The 24,064-nt window shown below is 42.4% G+C and overlaps 1 protein-coding gene across 9 annotated transcripts in view; it reads right to left on the bottom strand.

Annotated features, from left to right (window-relative positions):
• ITGAE (integrin subunit alpha E) overlaps positions 1–24,064 on the bottom strand; it is a 77,013-nt gene that overhangs the window by 44,274 nt on the left and 8,675 nt on the right. For 8 of the 9 annotated variants that reach the window (XM_025851513.2, XM_073890211.1, XM_073890212.1 and 5 more), the window contains exon 2: positions 1,835–1,955. In XM_025851513.2, the coding sequence (XP_025707298.1) occupies positions 1,835–1,955 (121 nt within the window). Of the gene's footprint in view, positions 1–1,834; positions 1,956–23,040; positions 24,043–24,064 lie in introns of those variants that run through there. The other variant, XM_025851511.2, reaches the window with a different exon arrangement.

Here is a 24,064-nt window from a genome sequence, read left to right as displayed (position 1 = left end):
GGTCCAAGCATGCTTAGCTGGCGGGGTCATGGCCCAAGTCCCAGGGCTATAAGGCTGCCTCAGAAGCTGTTACTGCCTACCCATCCTCCACCAAACAGAGCTTCTGCTATGCTCAACTTGGGAAGATGGGGAGCTCCGCTCAGCCAGAAAACTTGGGCTCCTCATCTGGCTCTGCCCCAAAGCCTGTCTGGATGCTGGGCTCATGGCTCATGTGTGCTGGGTAAGAAGGAAACCCTTGACCACTGACAAGAAGCAAAGCAGCGAGGATGGGGAGGGGACTGGCCTGGGGCAGGGCATGAGCAGGGCTGGGTGACAGCAAGCACAGAGAAAGCCATATGACCATTATGAACAAAAAGGAAAGGAAAAATTGCTCTAGATTAAAAGAGAATAAAGAGACACAACAATATGGCACATGTGAACCTTGACTGGATCCTGGCTTCAAAACAAAGCAGCTCTAAAAGTCATTTTGATGACGATAAGGGACAAAACTAAAGACATGTTTCTACATTAGCATATCCCCACTATCACCATCTGATATAATACATATTTTGCTTGCTTGCTCATTGTCTATCTCCCCCGAGCCTAAGAATTTTTGTCTACTTTGCTCACAGCTGTATCTTCAGGGTCTGGCACATAGTCAGTGCTCCGTATAGATACTTGTTGAATAAATGACCATTGTATATATAATTCAACAATCACCGTTTTTACCTTACGTTTTGGGAGTGATTCAAGTTAACAACCACTGTGCTCATTTTATTCATTTGACCTGCTTCTAATATTGCATCGTATATGATTCACAGCTTATTTCCTCCATTTTCCTAATGAGGACCATTTCCAGTCTTTCACTATTCTAAGAAATGCTACAATAAATAGCTTTACATGTGCCTGGGACTATCTCTAAGGTTGGCGTCTGGGAGTGGAATGGCTGGGTCAAAGGCATCTTGGACATTACCAGGTATGGTAAAACGATTCTCTGAGTTGGTTGTATCAATTTACAGCCCCACAGGTTCCCACATCCTCACCAGCAGAATTTTGCCACATTTAAAATTTGTGGCTTATCTAATGGGTGGGTACAGATGAGATTTTTATTTTTTTTTTTAAAGATTTTATTTGTTTGAGAGAGAGAGAATGAGCAGTGGGGAGGGGCAGAGGAAGAGAGAAAGAGAAGCAGGTTCACCGCAGAGCAGGGAGCCCGATGTGGGGCTCCATCCCGGGAGCCTGAGATCATGACCTGAGCAGAAGGCAGACACTTAACCAACTGAGCCACCCAGACATCCCCCAGATGAGATTTTAAAAACACAAATGCAATGTTTAGTGAGCTTGAGTTTGGCCAGAAACTGTAATAAATCCTTTCTGTGCATTAACTCAAATAGTTTTATGCAACAACCCCGTGATATAGGGAAATCTCTACCACTACAGTAGAGATAAGAAACGGGTTGTGGGTTGAGTGCTTCGCTACAAGTACAGAGTAAAGCTGTCACTGACGCATGGCTACCAGACCCACAACCTGCCTCTTAACCACATTCCCTGATGCCTCACAGTTTCCATTTTTTCTCTGATATTTTTGTCATTGCCCAAAATTTCTATACTGAGCATTACAAAACAGCCTTAATAAACTTTATTTTAAAATAGTTTGAGGTCATATCCTGCCCCCCGTTCCCTGGCAGTAAAGAGGGCTAGGATTGGCCTGGTGCTCACAGCCTCTCTCCTGTACACCTTTTTGAAAGTGAAGGGAGTTTTTTCCCAGACTGTGGGGGTGAGCCTTCTCTGGGGCTTGTTCAGACTCCCCAGAGGCGCCCTCAATTATGCCTCCCATCTGCCAGGCGCCACTCACCAGGTCTGGTTGGTGCTGGAGTCTTGGTGAAGAAGGGAGTTGAGCACATAGGGTGTGTCTCCCTCAGGAGTCACCCAGATCCGGGCCTCATCCACGTTGAAGGCCGCCAGAAGAGCAAGGCCTGTGGAGAACAGAGGAACATTAACAAAACAGGGAGCCTGTCGAGGCCTTGGCTAGGCCTTTGACTCCCATCATTCAGTCACATCTTGTGGGGTCATCACACCCATTTTACAGACGAGAAATTGAGACTCCCAAGATCTTTTTCCTGTGGGAATAGGACAGGAACGTAGGCATGTCTGACCCAGACCCCCGCCCCCCCAATCCTCCTACTAAACTGTGTCAGCACCAAGGCCTCTTCCTCCAGGAAACTTTCCCTGGTTCTCCCCTAGAAGTACTTCCCACCTTCTCACACCTCCCACTATGCATTTTCTGTACCTGTCAGCGCATACTCACGACAGGGTCTTGCCCCAAAGTTGAGCCCCAGGGACAGGCTATACATACATTCTATCTACGACCCTCCACCAAGTGACCCAAGAGAAAACGTCTTCAAACAGGTACAAGAATGTTTACAGAAGCTTTATTTGTAATAGTTCCCAACTGGAAACAATCCAAAGGGCCATCAACTGGGGAAGGGATAAACTGTGGTATATTCATACAATGGAATACTACTCAGGAGTAAAAAGGAATGAGCAATTGACACACACAGCGAGATGGGTATATCACAAAAATCATTATGCTGAGTGAAAGGAGCTTTACATAAAAGAGCATGTACTGTATAATTCCACTTACATGATGTTCTAGAATCGGCAAAACTGATCTATGGTAAAAAATATTTCCTGGGGGTATGGGGATGGGGCTTAACTGGGAAGGGACAGGAAGAAACTTTGTAGGCTGATGGAAATATCCTAGATCTTGACAGGAATTTGGATGACAAAGATGTGTGCATTTGTCAAAAACACACTGAATGGTCAACTTAAAAATTTGTGCATTTCATCGAAGGTACATTTTCCCTCAAAAAAGAACCATAAACAAACACCGAAATCTAGTTGATGTGTATGCTGAAATATTTAGGGATAAAGTATACCAATGTCTGCAGTTTACTTTGAAATGCATCAAAATGCAAGATGGCTTGATGGATGGCTAGATGGATATGCAGATATATGTTTATATATATGATATATATGTGATAATGCAAATAGAACAAAATGTTGACAATTGTAAAATCTAAGTGTGGTATATAATTTTCCACTGCACAATTATTTCAACTTTTCTGTATATTTGACATCTTTCACTAAAAAGTTTTGAAGAAAAATTGATATTGACAGATTGTCCCCCACAGAGGTTATGCCAATTCATACAACAGAATAGGAAAAGGCCTGTTTTCCCATAGCACTGCTTGAGCTGTGTGCAGACCTTTTCATCCTTGTTTTGAAGGAGTACCTTATCATTTTGTTCCAAAATATATTTTTTTTAAATTATGAGTGAGGTCAAGCTTCTTATTTTAAGTTGTTTACTACCTATTAATATACATTATCCATTTGTATGAAGTATTTATTGCTTTCTTATTAATTTGTGAGAGTTGTTTTTTTTAAAAGATTTTATTTATTTATTTGACAGAGACAGCGAGACAGGGAACACAAGCAGGGGGAGTGGGAGAGGGAGAAGCAGGCTTCCCGCCGAGCAGGGAGCCCAACGAGGGGCTCGATCCCAGGACCTGGGATCATGACCTGAGACGCTTAACGACTGGGCCACCCAGGTGCCCTGTAAGAGTTTTTGAATCCAAAAGAAATTATCAATGTGTTAAAGATATTGTTTCTCACTTAGCTATTTATTTGGCTTGCATGATATCTTTCCCCACATCTATAGTTTGTATGTAGTCATTTTTCATTTATGACTCTTGAGTTTTATGTCATGCTTCCCCATTCAGTGATTTTTTTTTTTTTAAGTTCACTCATGTTTTCCTCTATATTTTGGGGGTTTTTTTGTTTCACTTCTTACACTTGAATCTTTGATCCAGCTACACTTTATTTTTGTGTGTGGAGTAAAATAGCGATCCAGCTTTTACTTTTTCTCCCCACAAATGAAATTGTCTCAACATTATTTCTTGAATAGCTCATCTTATCCCCATAGATTTTGCAGTATCAACTTTATCATTCTCAGAAATCCCATATGCATCTGGGCCTCTGTTGGGACCATGCCACTCCACTGTAAAAACTCTAATGTAAATTATTTCCATAGAAAAAGGGCAAGGTGAAGTTCAGTGTACAGAACTCATCTGTTCAACTACTGTTCAAGGAGAAACTTTTTGCAGTGGCTCTTGAAAAGCTATACTACTTTTTGGAAAACACTCTTTTTTAAATGATGTTAGTAATAATGACTTTTTCATCCCTAAATACACCACATAAACATGCTATAAGGAATGATGTTCTGACATCACACTTTCAGGCAAAACATACTAATTTTCTTAATAAAACAGTTCCTAGCCCAACAACATCATAGGAAACAAATGTGCACTGCTTGCCTTGTTTGGATAAATCCCAAATGCTTTGTTTTTGCATATACATGGCGATTGAAAGGGCTGGAGAGGTAGTAGCTTCTGTGATTCTGCAGTGTGTTAAATGCATAAGCTATTCCATGTATTTTGAAGTGCGTTCAGGTTTAGTGTTTATTTTACCCTCAGTGTATTTTTCTGTGCTATAACTTTATTTTTAAAGGTAGTTTGAATGCAAGATAACCATGAGTACCCAAAAGACTGAAGAAATGGTGCAGAAGGAAAAATGTACCTTTCTCAATGACTCCCTCACAAATATTCTCCACTACTCATCATTAAGTCTTCATTTCTTCTTTTAATGAGGACAATTAACCTTTATTGCAATAAGTTGTATATGTAAATTGTATCTTTATATTCAAATTATTTTTTTAGTATAAACCTGTTTTATTGGCCAATTAATAAATTTTTCCATCAGTAAAAACTGTTTGGGTATTGGGCTGGATGGAATGAACCAGTTTTTCCACTGAAATTGATGTAAATATTTCTTCCAATTAATGGTTTTACACTTAGCAGTAGCAATTTTAAAAACAAATTAAAATCATTAGGCAAAGGACAGGTTTACAGACTTTTATATAAGGAAGAGAAAGAAATATCTATATACAAATACATTGTTCTTTATTTACCAAGAAGATATAAATTTAAAATCTGTATGCATCCAATAACATCACTACAAAATATATTTAAAAATTGATTGAATTAAAAGGAAAAATACAAAAATCCACAACCAAAATGGGAGATTTTAATGCTTTAACAATCTTTCATATAAGCTATGAAAAGATCACTAAGGAGATAGAAGATCTGAACAACACAATTAACAAAATTGACCTGATTAATAGAACACTGTAAATAATGGTAAAATAAGCACTTTTCATATGCACATGAAACATTTGCCAAAATTGAACATATGCTACGTCAAAAAGCAGCCCCAATAAACTTCAATGGATTGAAATAATTCAGAATATGTTCTCTGACTACAGTGGAATTAAATTAGAAGCCAATAACAAAAAGAAACTAAAAAAACTTGAATGTCTCAGAAAGAAAGCAATGCAGGGGCGGGGAGGAGCAAGATGGAGGAGTAGGAGACCTAAATTTCGTCTGGTCTCAGGAATTCAGCTGGATAGGGATCATACCATTCTGAACACCTACGAACTCAACAGGAGATCGAAGAAAAGAACAGCAGCAACTCTCAACAGAAAAGCGACCACTTGCTGGAAGGTAGGATGTGCGGAGAAGTGAATCCGAGGCGATATTCGGGAGGATAGACGGTGGGGGTGGGGTGGGGCCTCCGTCAGCCACTTCTGGCAAGTGCTAGAGCCGGGTAGCACAAGATCGGAACTTTTGGAAGTCGGCTCCGCTGAGGGACGTCGCTCCAGTGGTGAAGCGGGGGGTGGAACCCTCACGGGACAGTGTGGTCTCAGGACCCTTGGGGTCACAGAAAGACCGGGGGTGCCTGAGTGCGGCAGAGCTCCCAGGTATCAGAGCGGGGAAGCCGGCTGCAGAGACGGAGCCGAGGCGCGGGCTCTCAGCTCAGGGTTGCCATAAACTGTGATCGGTGACAGTCGAGCCACTGCTCCTCCAGCGGGGACCCAACAAGCAGCAGATCCCGGGAGACTCCCCTCCCTCCCCTGGGAGGAGCGCGCGGGAGTGCACCGCAGGGATCTGCTGGGTTTGGAGACTCCACACGGGGTCAGGTGCCAGAGATAGAAACACTCGGTCACAGGCCGGGGGAGCACGGAGTGCAGCCAGAGACCGGAGAGACGGGAGTGACTGCTTTTCTCTGGGGGCGCACTGAGGAGCGGGGCCCTGAGTTCTCGGCTCCTCTGGGGCGGAGATTGGGAGGCTGCCATTTTTACTGTCATCCTCCAAAGCTGTACCGAGAGCTTGCGGGGAACAAAAGCTCCCGAGAGCAAACCTGAGCGATTGCTTAGCCTGGACCAACAAGGGCGGGGCAGTTCCACCTCCGGCAAAGACACTTGAGAACCATGGCAACAGGCCCCTCCCCCAGAAGATCAGCACAAACAGCCAGCCAAGACCAAGTTTACCGATCAATGAGAACGGCAGAACTCCAGCGCTAGGGGAATACTGCAATAGAATTCATGGCCTTTTTCCCATGATTCTTTAGTCTCTCAAAGTTAATTTTTTTTAACTACCTTTTTTTCTTTTGAATTTTTTTTCCTTTTTCAACCAACATCTTATCAATCCCTTTTTTAAAAAAATCTTTTTTACTTTTCATTTTTAGAGTCATATTCTATCCCTTCATAGTAGTTAACCTTATTTTTGGTATATATATATATTATATATATATATATATAAGTTGTTCCCTCTTCAAAATTTTGGAATACAGTTTCTTCTAATAGATCAAAATATACCCTAAATCTCTAGTGTATGGCTTTGTTCTACTCTCCTGCCTGATCACATTCTCTCCCTTTTTTTTTGAAATCCTCTTTCTTTTTTCAACCAACTTATCAATTCCTTTTATAAAATCTTATAATTTTCATCTTTACAGTCATATTCCATCCCTTCATCGTATTAACCCTTATTTTTGTACATATATAAGTTTTTCTTTCTTTAAAATTTTGGGAGGCACTTTCTTCTAACAGACCAAAACACACCAAAAATATAGTGTGTGGCACTGATCTATGCACCAGCCTGATCATATGTGATCATATTCTGTTTTTTTAGTTTTGTTTTGTTTTTGTATGCTTTTATCTTTTTCTTTTTCTTTTTTTTTTTCTTTTTTCTTTCTTTCCCTTTCTTTTCTCCTAGTTTCAGGTCTCTTCTGATTTTTTCAGTGTATATTTTCTGGTGACGTCGTTACCCTGTTAGCATTTACTCCTCTCATTCATCTATTCTCCTTTGGACAAAATGACAAGACGGAAAAAATTACCTCAACAAAAAGAACAAGAGGCAGTACCGACTGCCAGGGACCTAATCAATACGGATATTAGTAAGATGTCAGAACTAGAGTTCAGAATGATGATTTTAAAGATACTAGCTGCGCTTGAAAAAAGCATGGAGGTTATTAGAGAAACTCTTTCTGCAGAAATAAAAGAACTAAAATCTAAGCAAGTCAAAATCAAAAAGGCTATTAATGAGGTGCAATCAAACATGGAGGCTCTAACTGTTAGGATAAATGAGGCAGAAGAGAGAATTAGTGATATAGAAGACCAAATGATGAAAAATCAAGACACTGAGAAAAAGAGAGATAAACAACTACTGGATCATGAGGGCAGAATTCGAGAGATAATGAAACCATAAGATGAAACAATATTAGAATAATTGGGATCCCAGAAGAAGAAGAAAGAGAGGGGCAGAAGGTATATTGGAGCAAATTATAGCAGAGAACTTCCCTAATTTGGGGAAGGAAACAGGCATCAAAATCCAGGAGTCACAGAGAACCCGCCTCAAAATCGATAAAAATAGGTCAGCACCCCGACATCTAAAGTAAAACTTACAAGTCTCAGTGACAAAGAGAAAATTCTGAAAGCAGCTTGGGAGAAGAGATCTGTAACCTACAATGGTAGAAACATTAGATTGGCAACAGACCTATCCACAGAGACCTGGCAGGCCAGAAAGGACTGGCATGATATCGTCAGAGCACTAAATGAGAAAAATATGCAGCCAAGAATACTATATCCAGCTAGGCTGTCATCAAAAATAGAAGGAGAGATAAAAGCTTCCAGGACAAACCAAAACTAAAGGAATTTGCAAACACGAAACCAGCCCTCCAAGAAATATTGAAAGGGGTCCTCTAAGCAAAGAGAGAGCTTACAAGTAACACAGACCAGAAAGAACACAGATAATATACAGTAACAGTCACCTTACAGGCAATACAATGGCACTAAATTCATATCTTTCAATAGTTATCTTGAGTGTAAATGGGCAAAGCGCCCCAATCAAAAGACACAGGCTATCAGATTGGATAAAAAAACAACACCCATCAATATGCTGTCTGCAAGAGACTCATTTTAGACCCAAAGACACCACCAGATTGAAAGTGAGGCGGTGGAAAACCATTTACCATGCTAATGGACACCAAAAGAAAGCTGGGGTGGCAATCCTTATATCAGTCAAATTAGATTTTAAACCAAAGACTGTAATAAGAGATGAGGAAGGACACTATATCCTACTTAAAGGGTCTATACAACAAGAAGATCTAACAATTGTAAATATCTATGCCCCTAACATGGGAGCAGCCAATTATATAAGGCAGTTAATAACAAAAGCAAGGAAACACATCGACAACAATACAATAATAGTGGGGGACTTTAACACCCCCCTCACTGAAATGGACAGCTCATCTAAGCAAAAGATCAACAAGGAAATAAAAACTTTAAATGACACACTGGACCAAATGGACTTCACAGATAGATTCAGAACATTCCATCCCAAAGCAACAGAATACACGTTCTTCTCTAGTGCCCATGGAACATTCTCCAGAATAGATCACAACCTAGGTCACAAATCAGGTCTCAACTGGTACCAAAAGACTGGGATCGTTCCCTGCATATTTTCAAAGCACAATGCTTTGAAACTAGAACCCAGTGAAAACAAGAAAGTCGGAAACAACTCAAATATATGGAGGCTGAAGAGCATCCTACTAAAGAGTGAATGGGTCAATAAGGAAATTGAAGAATTAAAAAAATTCATGGAAACAAACAAAAATGAAAACACAACTGTTCAAAATCTTTGGGATACAGCAAAGGCAGTGTTAAGAGGAAAGTATATAGCAATACAAGCCTTTCTCGAGAAACAAGAAAGGTCTCAAATACACAACCGAACCCTACACCTAAAGGAGCTGGAGAAAGAACAGCAAATAAAGCCTAAACCCAGCAGGAGAAGAGAAATAAGAAAGATCAGAGCAGAAATCAATGAAATAGAAACCAAAAGAACAGTAGAACAGATCAATGAAACTAGGAGCTGGTTCTTTGAAAGAATTAACAAGATTCATAAACCCCTGGCCAGACTCATCACACATAAAAGAGAAATGACCCAAATCAACAAAATCATGAATGAAAGAGGAGAGATCACAACCAACACCAAAGACATACAAACAGTTATAAGAACATATTATGAGCAACTCTATGCCAGCAAATTAGATAACCTGGAAGAAATGGATGCATTCCTAGAGATGTATCAACTACCAAAACTGAACCAGGAAGAAAGAGAAAACCTAAACAGACCTATAACCCCTAGGGAAATTGAAGCAGTCATCAAAAATCTCCCAACAAACAAAAGCCCAGGGCCAGCTGGCTTCCCAGGGGAATTCTATCAGACATTTAAAGAAGAATTAATACCTATTCTCCTGAAACTGTTCCAAAAAATAGAAATGGAAGGAAAACTTCCAAACTCGTTTTCTGAGGCCACCATTACCTTGATCCCCAAACCAAAGACCCCAACAAAAAGGAGAATTACAGACCAATATCCTTGATGAACATGGATGCAAAAATTCTCACCAAAATACTAGCCAATAGGATCCAACAGTACATTAAAAAGATTATTCACCACGACCAAGTGGGATTTATCCCTGGGCTGCAAGACTGGTTCAACATCCGCAAATCAATCAACGTGATACAATACATTAATAAAAGAAAGAACAAGAGTCATATGATCCTCTCAATAGATGCAGAAAAAGCATTTGACAAAGTACAGCATCCTTTCTTGATCAAAACTCTTCAGAGTATAGGCATAGAGGGTACATATCTCAAGATCATAAAAGCCATCTATGAAAAACCCACAGTGAATATCATTCTCAATGGGGAAAAACTGAGAGCTTTCCCCCTAAGGTCAGGAACGCGGCAGGGATGTCCGCTATCACCACTGCCTTTCAACATAGTACTAGAAGTCCTAGCCACAGCAATCAGACAGCAAAAAGAAATAAAAGGCATCTGAAGTGGCAAAGAAATCAAACTCTCACTGTTTGCATATGATATGATACTTTATGTGGAAAACCCAAAAGACTCCACCCCAAAACTGCTAGAACTCATACAGGAATTCAGTCAAGTGGCAGGATATAAAATCAATGCACAGAAATCAGTGGCATTCCTATACACCACCAACAAGACAGAAGAGAGACAAATTAAGGAGTTGATCCCATTTACAATTGTACCCAAAACCATAAGATACCAAGGAATAAATCTAACCAAGGAGGCAAAGGATCTGTACTCTGAAAACTATAAAATACTCATGAAAGAAATTGAGGAAGACACAAAGAAATGGAAAAACGTTCCATGCTCATGGATTGGAAGAACAAATATTGTGAAGATGTCAATGCTACCTAGTGCAATCTACACATTCAATGCAATCCCCGTCAAAATACCATCCACTTTTTTTCAAAGAAATGGAACAAATCATCCTAAAATTTGTATGGAACCAGCAAAGACCCCAAATAGCCAGAGGAATGTTGAAAAGGAAAAGCAAAGCTGGTGGCATCACAATTCCAGACTTCCAGCTCTATTACAAAGGTGTCATCATCAAGACAGTATGGTACTGGCACAAAAACAGACACATAGATCAATGGAACAGAATCGAGAGCCCAGAAATGGACCCTCAACTCTATGGTCAACTCATCTTCGACAAAGCAGGAAAGAATGTGTAATGGAAAAAAGATAGTCTCTTCAACAAACGGTGTTGGGAAAATTGGACAGCCACATGCAGAAGAATGAAACTGGACCATTTCCTTACACCACACACAAAAATAGACTCCAAATGGTTGAAAGACCTCAATGTGAGACAGGAGTCCTTCAACATCCTAAAGGAGAACACAGGCAGCAACCTCTTCGACCTCAGCCACGCCAATTTCTTCCTAGAAACATCGCCAAAGGCAAGGGAAGCCAGGGCAAAAATGAACTATTGGGACTTCATCAAGATAAAAAGCTTTTGCACAGCAAAAGAAACAGTCCACAAAACCAAAAGACAAGTGACAGAATCGGAGAAGATATTTGCAAATGACATATCAGACAAAGGGCTAGTATTCAAAATCTGTAAAGAACTTATCAAACTCTAGAGGGGAGGGAGGTGGGGGGATGGGTTAGCCCGGTGATGGGCATTAAAGAGGGCACGTTCTGCGTGGAGCACTGGGTGTTATGCACAAACAATGAATTATGGAACACTACATCAAAAACTAATGATGTAATGTATGGTGATTAACATAACAATAAAAAATTTTAAAGAAAAAAAAAGAACTTATCAAACTCAACACTCAAAGAACTAATGATCCAATCCAGAAATGGGCAGAAGACATGAACAGACATTTTTCCAAAGAAGACTTCCAAATGGCCAACAGACAGATGAAAAAGTGCTCAACATCGTTTGGCATCAGGGAAATCCAGATCAAAACCTCAGTGAGATACCACCTCACACCAGTCAGAATGGCTACAGTTAACAAGTCAGGAAATGACAGATGTTGGTGGGGATGCAGAGAAAGGGGCACCCTCCTACACTGTTGGTGAGACTGTAAGCTGGTGCAGCCACTCCGGAAAACAGTATGGAGGTTCCTCAAAAAGTTGAAAATAGAGCTACCATATGACCCAGCAATTGTACTACTGTGTATTTACCCCAAAGATACAAATGTAGGGCTCTGAAGGGGTATGTACACCCTGATTTTTATAGCAGCAATGTCCACAATAGCCAAACTGTGGGAAGAGCCAAGATGTGCATTGACAGATGAATGGATAAAGAAATGTGGTATATATACACAATGGACTATTATGCAGCCATCAAAAGGAATGATATCTTGCCATTTGCAACGAGGTGAATGGAACTGGAGGGTATTTTGCTGAACGAATAAGTCAGTCAGAGAAAGACATGTATCATATGACCTCACTGATATGAGAAATTCTTAATCTCAGGAAACAAACTGAGTGTTGCTGTAGTGGTGGGGGGTGGGAGGGATGGGGTGGCTGGGTGATAGACATTGGGGAGGGTATGTGCTACGGTGAGCGCTGTGAATTGTGCAAGACTGTGGAATCACAGATCTGTACTTCTGAAACAAATAATGCAACATATGTTAAAGAAAAAGAAGAAGATAGCAGGAGGGGAAGAATGAAGGGGAGTAAGTCGGAGGGGGAGACGAACCAGGAGAGACGATGGACTCTGAAAAACAAACTGAGGGTTCTGGAGGGGAGGAGGGTGGGGGGATGGGTTAGCCTGGTGATGGGTATTAAAGAGGGCACATTCTGCGTGGAGCACTGGGTGTTACGCACAAACAATGAATCATGGGACAGTACATCAAGAACTAATGATGTAATGTATGGTGATTAACATAACAATAAAAATAAAAAAAACTAATGATGTACTGTATGGTGATTAACATAACATCACAATAAAAAAAAGGACCATGTTCAACTATACATAATAAATATAATTATGTAAGTGAAAAAAAAAACGAAATTAAGCAATGCCCTTCCAAATAACCTGGAGTCAAAAATGAAATCACAATGGAAATTTTTAAATATTTTGAACTAAATGAGAATTAAGATACGACAAAACTTGTGGGAAACAGTTAAAGCAGTGCTTAGAGGAAATGTACAGCCTTAAGGGCATATGTTAAAAAAGAAGAAAGGGAAAACTCTTATCTAAGCTTCCTTCTCAAAAAGGTAAAAGAATAACAAATTAAACCCAAAGAAAGTCCAGGAAGGAATAAAGATATGAGCATATATCAACGAAACAAAACCAACCTACAGTAGAGAAAATCAACAAAGCTAAAGTTTGTGTTTTAGAAAAGTTAATAAAACTGATAAACCCCTAGAAACACTGATCAAGAAAAAAAGAACACACAAATTAGCAATATGAATGAAAAAGAGGACATCAGAATGGATCCTAAGATATTTAAGAAATAATAATAGGATAGTATATACAATTTTATGCCACTGCGCTTCACAATTTTGTTGAAATAGGCAAATTCCTTGAAATAAAGATTTACCAAAACAGATGAAAAAAGTGCAAGCTGAATAATCTTTATCAAAGAAATTAAATTGATTATTAAAAACCTTAGGAAGAATTCCAAGCACAGATAGCTTTACAGCAAACTCTTCCAAACATTTAAAGAAGAAATAGCAATCTTACACAAACTGTTCCAGAAAACAGAATTGAGAGAACACTTACCAATCATCTTATGGGGTCAGAATAACATTGATATTAAAACCTGACAAGAGCAAAGATTTAAAAAACAAACAAACAAAAATCAGAAAAAAAAACCTGACAGGAGCAATACAAGGAAGGACAATTGATCTCTCTCTTGGATATAGATGTAGAAATCATAGACAAAATATTAGCAAATCAAATCTGGTGACATATAAAAAGCATAATATATCACAACAAGTTGAGTTTATTTCAGGAATGGAAGGGTGGCTTGACATTTGATAATAACTGATTTATTTATCACATTAACAGGGAGAAAAGGAAAAAAATCGTATGTTCATTATGACAGATGCAGGAAAAAGGCATGATAAAATCTCATACTGATCTGTGATAAAAAATCACAGTAAACCAGAATAGAAGGAATTTCCTTAATCTGATCAAGAATATCAACAAAAACCTTCAGCACACATCATTCTTATTGGTGAGTGCTGAAAGCTTTCCCTAAAATCAGGAATGAGACAAGGATGATCACTCTCACCACTTTTTTTTGTTTGTTTGTTTAAAGATTTATTTATTTATTTGACAGAGAGAGAGAGAGAGAACACAAGCAGGGGGAGTGGGAGAGGGAGAAGCAGGCCTCCTGCTGAACAGGGAGCCCGATGCAGGGCTCGATCCCAGGACCCTGGGATCATGACCTGAGCTGAAGGCAGATGCTTAATGACTGAGCCACTCAGGCACCCCCACTCTCACCACTTTTACTCAACATTTTACCAGAGGACTTAGATCAATAAGAAAAAAAGATACAGAGCATAAAGATTAAAAAGGAAAAAATAAAACTGCTATTATTTGCAGATGAAATGATTAAGTAGACTGAGAAATCCAACAGATCCACAGCCAAACACAGAATTAACAAGAGCCTTTAGCAAGGTTACTGGATATAGAAGCAATATACAAAGAAACACTGTACTTCTATATGCCGTCAATGATCAAATAAAAAATGAACAATTTTTAAAGATGCTATTAGCAAAAGACAGAAAAATCAAATGCTCAAAAATAAGTCTAGGGGCGTCTGGGTGGCTCAGTCATTAAGTGTCTGCCTTCGGCTCAGGTCATGATCCCAGTGTCCTGGGATTGAGTCCCGCATCAGGCTCCCTGCTCTGTGGGAAGCCTGCTTCTCCCTCTCACACTCCCCCTGCTTGTGTCCCCTCTCTCGCTGTGTCTCTGTCAAATAAATAAATAAAATTTTAAAAAAAAATAAGTATAACTAAAAACATGCAAAACCTCTGTGTTGAAAACTATAAAAGATTAGGAGAGATTAAAGATCTCAATAGATCATGTTCATGAACGGAAGACTCAATATTGCTGTCAGTTATCACTACACTGATCTATAGCTTCAGTAGAATCCTAATCAAAATCCCAGCAAATTACTGGGCGGGGGTGGTGGTGAGATATGTTATCAAGCCAATTTAAAAATTTATAGGAAACTGCATAGGGCAAGAATAGTCAGGCACTCTTAAGGGAGAATAACAAACTTGTAGGACTTTGTAACACACTATCATTTATCAAGACATTACAAAGTTATAGTTAAGACAGAATTATACTGGCACAGGGCAGACAGACCGATGGAACAGAGAGTCCAACACACATGATCACCTATTTTATGACAAAGGTGACAGTGAAGAACAGGGAGGAAAGGATGTTTTATTTTTATTTTTTTAAATATTTTATTTATTTATTTGATAGACAGAGAGAGAGAGAGAACACAAGCGGCAGGAGGGTCAGAGGGAGAAGCAGACTCCCTGCTGAGCAGGGAGCCCGACGTGGGACTCGATCCTGGGACTCCAGGATCATGACCTGAGCCGAAGGCAGTTGCTTAACCGACTGAGCCACCCAGGTGCCCAAGAATGATTTTTTTTTAAATTTTTTTTATTGTTATGTTAATCACCATATATTACATCATTAGTTTTTGATGCAGTGTTCCATGATTCATTGTTTGTTCATAACACCCAGTGCACCATGCAAAACGTGCCCTCCTCAATACCCATCACCAGGCTAACCCATCCCCCCACCCCCCTACCCTCTAGAACCCTCAGTTTTTCAGAGTCCATCATCTCTCATGGTTCGTCTCCCCCTCTGACATACTCCCCTTTTCTTCCTCTCCTGTTATCTTCTTCTTTTCCTTTTTACTTAAAATATGTTGCGTTATTTGTTTCAGAAGTACAGATCTGTGATTCAACAGTCTTGCACAATTCATAGCGCTCACCGTAGCACATACCCTCCCCAATGTCTATCACCCAGCCATCCCATCCCTCCCACCCCCAACCACTCCAGTAACACTCAGTTTGTTTCCTGAGATTAAGAATTCCTCATATCAGTGAGGTCATGTGATACATGTCTTTCTCTGATTGACTTATTTCACTCAGCATAACACCCTCCAGTTCCATCCACGTCGTTGCAAATGACAAGATCTCATTCCTTTTGATGGCTGCATAATATTCCATTGTGTATATATACCACAACTTCTTTATCCATTCATCTGTCGATGGGCACCAAGAATGATTTTTTATTTTTTTTTATTTTTTTTTAAAGATTTTATTTATTTATTTGAGACAGAGAGAATGAGAGAGAGAGAGAGAGAGAGAGAGAGAGCGAGCACATGAGAGGGGGGAGGGTCAGAGGGAGAAGCAGACTCCCTGCCGAGCAGGGAGCCTGATGCGGGACTCGATCCAGACACTCCAGGATCATGACCTGAGCTGAAGGCAGTTGCTTAACCAACTGAGCCACCCAGGCGCCCCCAAGAATGATTTTTTAAATGGTGCTGGGTCACTTGGATATCAATATTGAAAAAAAAATTAATCTTGACTATTCTCACCCAATATCTCTCTCTCACATACACACACACACACACACACACACACACACACACACACATTCCTGATGGGTTGAAATGTGGATTTGGATGGACTCATTTTGAAAAATGAAACAATAACGTTTTTAAGTGAAAACAGAGGACCCTGGGGTGGACAAATATTTTTTAAACAGGACACAAAAAGCACTAACCATAAAGGAAAGAATTGATAAACTGAACTTCATTAAACTCAAGAACTTCTGTTTATCAAAAGACACCATTAAGAGAATAAAGAGGCAAGCCACAGAGTGAGAGAAGATACTTGCAACACGAATATCTGAGAAAAGACTTATATCAGAATATGTACAAAATTCCTACAGCTCAATAAGAAAGAAGTATGTAAGCTAATGGAAAAAGGACATTTCACAAGAAATTATCCAAATGGCTAGTAATCAAATAAGAAGGCACTCAACAGACTTCAGAGAAAGGCAAATTAGAACCACCATATAATATCACTATACAACTACCAGAACGGCTGAAATGAAAAAGATAATACCAAGTGTTAACAATGATTTGGAGCAACTAGAACTCTCAAATACTGCTGGTAAGAATATAAGTCAGTACAACCCCTTCAGGAAACCATTTGTGTGTATCACTGGAGTGGAGCATATGTATAACTTATGGCCCAGCAATTCTATTCTTAGGCATATCACCAGCAGAAGTGTGTTTATGTGTCCACAAAAAGACATGTACAAGAATGTTCACAGCCTCACTATTCATAACTCCAAATTGGAACACCCAAGTATCCATCTGGAGTAGAAAGGATAAGCTGTGAATAGTTACCAATGGAATACTTCACAGCAGTGAAAATAACCTACAACAAGGTGGTTGGATTTCATAAACACAATGTTGCGTCAAAGACTAGGAATAAAACAGACCATACTGTATAATTCCATTTATACTAAATTTAAACCAGGCAAAATAATCTATGGTATTAAAACTTAGGAGAGTGGTTACCCTTGGGGATAAGGTAATGAATGACTAGAGGGAGTAACAAAGGGTACTTCTGGGCTGTTGGTCATATTCTGTGTCTTGAAATGGGTACAAGTCACATGGATTTTATTTAATTTGAAAAGTTACTAATCTGATTTTATTGTGTAATTCAAAAAAGTTTACATTAAAATATAATTGCAAGTTTCTGAAACACATTGAATATATAAAAATTCTATAAGTTAATAATAATATTTAAGAGAGAAGAAAAAATCCTCCAAAACAAATCAAAACACTGCATTGGTTAGCATTGGAAGTAATGAGGGCACCATCCCCTTACTCTAAAAGTTGTTTATTAAAGAGAAAAACTAACTAATTTTCTTACCTTTGCTATATAAATTGCATTTCAGGGTCACCAAATAGTCCTAGTTGATGTGGGCAGAGTAATAGAATCATAAAAACACAATTTTGCAAGCCACTGTACAATAATGAATTCAGGCCACGATAATCAAAGCATGAAACTACTAGAAGAAAGTTTGATAGAAAACTTTACAATTAGACTGACACCCCCTGAACCCACTAGTCAATCTTAACGTCCCCAAGAATGGGTCTTCAGACATATGTGCCTTGGAGTGTGACACCACAGGAAGGTGACAGGAGTCCCAGACTCTGCATTTTCAACAAGCTCCCAAGTGATGCCCATGCTGCTGATCCTCAGACCACATTTTGAGTAGCATGCCTTTAAAATACTTTGGCAAAAGAAACAAAAAGGGGGAGTGAGATATATCTAGGAAGTATAGCAAAATCCCCACAATAGTTTAGAGTATGCTTGCCAAAAAAGTTCAAATGAATTTAATGAAGTCATTAGCACTAACATTCAGGTTTTGGGAAATTCAGAGGATAAAGGGACAAACTGCACCAGAAGGAAGCAAACACACAAATCTTGAATGAAGCTGCTCTACAAGACAAGTGACCAAGCTCTGCAGTAAAGCAAAGACTTAAAAAAGACACACAAACCAAGAAATAGGCAAGGGGGCCACTTTAGACTAAGAGAGGCATAGCAACCAAATGTAATGTGGACCTTGTTTGGATCTTGGCTCAAAAAAACTTATTGTTAAAAAAAAGATAAATTGAGATAGGAAGATTTAAATATGGACGCCCCACAATTATTGTTAACTTTCTTAGGTGATAAGAACATTGTGGCTAGCTAAGAAAAATAACCACATACCTCAGAAACATGTACTGAAGTGCTTGGGTAGGGGAGGAAACGACACAATGTTTTGGGTTTGCCTTAAAATAATGCTTCTGAAACATTAAATTGCTAACAAGTCACCCAAGTTTCTTGTTAAAATACAGATTCCGAGGGGTGCCTGGGTGGCTCAGTCGTTAAGCGTCTGCCTTCGGCTCAGGTCATGATCTCAGGGTCCTGGGATCGAGCCCCGCATCGGGCTCCCTGCTCAGCAGGGAGTCTGCTTCTCCCTCTCCCACTCCCCCTGTTTGTGTTCCCTCTCTTGCTGTGTCTCCCTCTGTCAAATAAATAAATAAAATGTTTAAAAAAAAGAAAAAAAAATACAGATTCCGATTCAGTAGATCAGGAAGTGGGACTGAGAGCCTCGTCTAACAGGACCCTAAGTGATGCCCTGCTGCTGGTCACCACACCAAATTTTGAGCAGCACAGTTTTAAAGGAAACCAAAAGGGATATGGAATGATGCAGCAAGTGCAGCAAGTCTTGATAATGGTGTAATCTGGGTGATGGGTGAGGGGTCTGACGCTGGACGGCTCAGTATGTGGGTGCTGATGTTAGTGTTATAACCACAAGGGAGGGCCTGTCGTGTTCTGACAGCCCTACCCTCTATCTCAAGCCCCTGTGTGCCGTCAGACACATGAGCCCAGACAAACCAGTGTCTGTCACCACAATACCCACAGAGCTGCCTCTCCTAAGCTGTCTCCAGCCACCTAGGCCTGCTGAGTAAGAATAAGACCCTCCCTTCATCCTGTCAGCCAGCACTCCTCGCCCCCTCAAACCTCTATCTTCCCCCAACACACTGGGCATTTTATTTTTTTAAATTTTATTTTATTTAAATCCAATTCATTAGCATACAGTGTATTACTAGTTTCAGAGGTAGAGTTCAGAGATTCATCAGTTGCGTATAACACGCAGTGCTCATTCCAGTATGTGCCCTCCTTCATGCCCATCACCCAGTGACCCCATTGCCCCACCCACCTCCCCTCCAGCAACCCTCTGTTTCTTTCCTACAGTTAAGAGTCTCTTATGGGGGGCGCCTGGGTGGCTCAGTCATTAAGTATCTGCCTTCAGCTCAGCTCATGATTCCAGGGTCCTGGGATCAAATCCCGCATTGGGCTCCCTGCTTCGCGGGAAGCCTGCTTCTCCCTCTCCCACTCCCCTGCTTGTGTTCCCTCTCTCGCTGTGTCTCTGTCAAATAAATAAATAACATCTTTAAAAAAAAAAGTCTTTTCTGGGCATTTTGAATATACATTCTCACAGCACTATTCTTGGTTTAGCAAATTTAGGCCCAGGGGGCATGGGTTGTCCAAATTTACATAAGGAGCTAGCTGTAGAACTGGGACTAGAGTCTGGTGTCCTGACACCCAAGCCCAGAACACCCAGAAAGGCCTAGGGGGAGCTCCTGCCTCATAGCCGCATGCAAGTTGCCTGTCCCATGGGGCAGCTCACCTTCAAGCCACCCACATCAGTCTTTCACACAGGAGCCTCACCATCTTCCCCTTCCTCCAGGACTCCGCCTTCCCATATGTAAGTCTCACTGTTGCCACCTGCTCAAGATCTGCTGTGGCTTCCCATTCCCCTCAGGGTGAGTGCCAAGCTCCCTTAGCCGCCTGGTACTCTTGGCCCTCCACCCTCCCCACCACCACCCTGGACCTCTCCAGCCCGACTGCCCACAAGCCCCCCGTATACATCCTACAAGGCAACCTCCCAGCAAAGGTTGGAAACATCTAGTTCCCACATGGACCACAGTCCACACCTGGCTTGCCACAAACATTCCACTTCTCAGATGTTTTGCCTCTGCTTGGAATGCCCTTTCCCATGTGCGAGACTGGAAGGCATCGTCAATGGACCCACTGGCTGGCGCTAGAGTGTTTGTAGTGTTGAATGCAGCCCGCTCTCTCTTCACACGGGGCCCAGGACAGGGACAGCGCACCCTCACCCCCAGGGCCCAGCATGTCCTGGGCAGGGGGCGGGGTGGGGGGGTGTTGACAGCAGCCTTCGGCTCCCACTCAAGCTTTGCCCTACATCTTCCTAAACAGACTCCTCACACTCCCCATCTTTGTCCATACTGGTTCTAAACAGAAAGCCCCCCTCTACCAGTCTATACTTGCTAAAGACCATGAGTTGGATACTATGTTCCCTCATCCCTAACCACCAAGGTTTTCCATCATATACTTGCACGCAAGTATTGGGGTGTGCCCTGGGCAGAGCCAGGTCTGACATCTTCCCACTCCCCATGAGGACCTAACAGGGCCACAGGTCTCAGCCTGAAGTTGATACAAGAGCACAGCAGGCCCTCGACTTCTGATGTTAAGTGTTATAATCACAAGGGAGGGCCTGTCGTGTTCTGACAGCCTTACCCTCCATCTCAAGCCCCTCTGTAAGGTGACCCAGGGAGAAGTGAGTGGCTGGGGTCATAGGATGGCTCAACGGTAAAGACTGAGCTGGGACAGCAGGCTGTATGGTAGCAGGGCAAGATAGGGCTAGGAGTGGGGCTAAGGGCAGCTCCAGGGTTAGAGTATGTTTGTGTACCTGCTCCTGGCTAAAAAACTCTTAAGACAATTGAGGTTGTCTCATCTGCTCTCACAGATGAGAAGTGGACATCACCACAGTGGGTGGCTTGGGAAGGGTAAAAGATCAGGGTCATGTCAGAATAGTCTGGATTTTCTCCAGTCTAGGGAAGCCCAGCCAGGCACAGGATTCAGGGCCCTGGGCCTGGAGTCATAGTCTGAGGGGTTCCTCCCAACCTCCCTGCATCTCTGTGTCACTTTCCCAGACTCTTCCCAGCCCCCAAGACTCAGCACCAGTCTCAACCCCCTCAGGAAACTCTTCAGGATTGGTCCATCCCTCCATCCCACCTCACAGCCACCTTCGTTTCTCCCACTCAGACTGGAGCTGCTGGGGCCTTACTCTCACACCCTTTCCAAAGCTTAGCCAAGCTGTGGGCTAAGTGATCACATTGCAAGTCTGCTCCACCTTGCTCTCTGCTGTCCATCAGCTTGGGGACTGTCTAGGCCCCAGAAGGGGTTTGATAAATGTCCCTTGGATTGACATTGCTGAAAAAGGCACTGGGGCAATGGCTGGTCATGCCAGAGGCCACAGGAAACAGACACGAGGAGGAGCTCAGAATGATGCCAGGGTTAGCACCCCAGGCCACGGGGTATTCTAGAGCTGGAAGTCAGGGCAGAGGCCTGGGCTTGAGCCCCATTTCTCTGTGTACTTGCTTGTAACTCTGGACAGTCACTGCACCTCTCTGGGCTCCAGTCACCTCCTCCTTTCTGGGAAGGGGTGGACCAGAGTCTAGACTAAGTATCTTTTTCAGACATACTTGGTGATGGGGGATCAAAGCCTTAAGCCATAAAAAGTGTGAAACCCTCTCCACACTCTATATGTGACTGAAAATAAAGAGAAGTCTAAACTGTAAAATAAGGAAAAGGAAGTTCAACAAAGTTTTGGCCTTTTCATATGATTATTTTAGAATATCAAATATTAAAATGTGTCCAAAAATGTATGCTTTGCCGGTCCCCTACACTTTTGGCCTGCCTTCTGGTGACCAGGCCCCGGGGTGGATGCTAATTCTGGGTTCCCTCCAACAATGGATTCAGCTTTGTCAGACACTGTCTGGTGCTCACTTGCTGGCCCCTGCCCATCCTTCAGGAAGAACTCGGGCTCCCAAGAGCCTTGGAACATCTGCCTGATGTTCATCTCATTCTTCCATCAAGGTTCTGACCAATGCAGGAGACCCCCCAGGGAAGCTTGTCCAGATCACTATGCCAGACCACCCTAGCCCCCCGCTTGACCTGAGCTGCCTCCAGGGGCTCGATGACCATGCTCAATCTCATCCTTGAGGCGTTGTAGGCAGGTGCAGGCTCATGGCTTGGCTTGCCCCAAGTGGTTTCCATGGTAGGTTTAAAGGCCAGAATGGGACCCCCAGGCTGGGGGAAGAGGAACTGCCCCCCTCCACCCACACACAGGTTCTCATACTGGCCCTAACATCAGAAACAGGAAGCAGGCTCCCCCAGTACGTTCACCTTCTACCACACAGACACATGCCCCCCAGTCTCTCCTCAACGCTCATGTTCTCAGAGTCCCCCACCCTCATCAGCTGAGCACCAGTCTGGGATGGAAGGGTGCTCTGCTGGGCAGTGTGGGCACCGTCAGCCTCCATACTCTGAGAACAAACTTGCACAGACCCAGGGACCTGCCAGGAACTGGTGCGGTGGGGAAAAGGCCCAAGGCGGGGAGGGGAGGCTGGCTGGAGGAGGAACAGGGTGGCAGAGCTCGGCAGTCTGAAGTCACAGGCTGTCAGTACCAACAGCCTCAGAAGCCCTTCTGAGTAAGGCTGGGGATCTAAACCAGCAAGCAAGAGCACCTCCCTCAGGGATTCCCTACGGTCTCTGACCTCTCGCTCTGAGGGAGCCCCATTTCGACAGATAGGCTGTGCTGAGGGCACAGCAACCTCCCAGGGCCGGGGGTGAGGCAGACTTACTGGTCATGTAGAGCAGTGTGTGGAAGAGCCACATCCTAGCAGGAGCAGAGGCAGCGGCGTGGACCTCGGCCTATTCAGCTTCCCCTCCTCTGCGTGGGTGGCCAGGAGGTGGAGACTGACACACACAGAAGCAAGGACCCACAGGCAGACAGGCACTTACAAGTAGACACGGATGTTCCCACTTGTGCACAGCTGGCTGTGTGGCTTCCTCGGCAGTTGTGGGCTGGGTCCTGGAAACTCAGAGACAGTTGTGAGCCCTTCTACATGACCCACGCTTCATGGAACAGTGAACCGAAGCTTGGCCTAGGAACACAGCTCTGGATGTCCTCATCAGATAGATGTTTGAGTGCAGCAGTATTAATCCAGACGTTATCATTCATGTGAGTGAGTCCCAGGCCCCTGCCCTGCTCTAGAACCTACCACCAGATACCTCAGCCCAACATCCAGCCCAGGATCCTTAGTGGTGGTTTGGTGGTTGCCTCAGCAGTGAGAATGGGGTCCCCTTCCTATCAGAAGTACCCCCACAGCTAGAAATCGGGCTCCTGCACCTGGCCCCTGCATTCAGGGCCCTGAGGCTATGGAGGGCCTGATAAATGTTAAGACCCAGTGCACTGACTGAAATCACCACCTCAGTGAATTCAGCTTGGCTGCATTCTCTTTAAAACCTGGCTATAGCAACGTGGGCAGCTCTGAGCTACCGGACAGAAGACATAAAATTCCATAAATCTTTACAGCATACCTCTGATCCAATCCAGCCCCCCAACAGTCTGCAGGCATATTTAAAAGCTAACTTCATAATCTGTCAAGTTTTCCCTGTGACCAAGTCTGTCGTCGGTCACAGAAGGAAGTGTCCCTGCTTCCCCGATTGTTGTAGTGTACAGCAGTGCTGTCCAACAGAACTATGATGGTGTTCTAGATCTGCACTGTCCAACACTGCATGTGGCTACTGAGCCCTCGCAACGTTATCAGTGCAACTGAGGACCTGAATTTTAAATTGTATTTAATTTTAATGAATTCACATTCA

This window comes from Callorhinus ursinus, unplaced genomic scaffold, assembly GCF_003265705.2.
Source record: "Callorhinus ursinus isolate GAN/ISIS: 27379988/994484 unplaced genomic scaffold, GSC_fseal_2.0 scaffold133, whole genome shotgun sequence".
Taxonomy (NCBI): Eukaryota; Metazoa; Chordata; class Mammalia; order Carnivora; family Otariidae; genus Callorhinus; species Callorhinus ursinus.
Note: the sequence above shows the minus strand (reverse complement) of the source record. Positions and strands in the feature narration are given on the sequence as shown.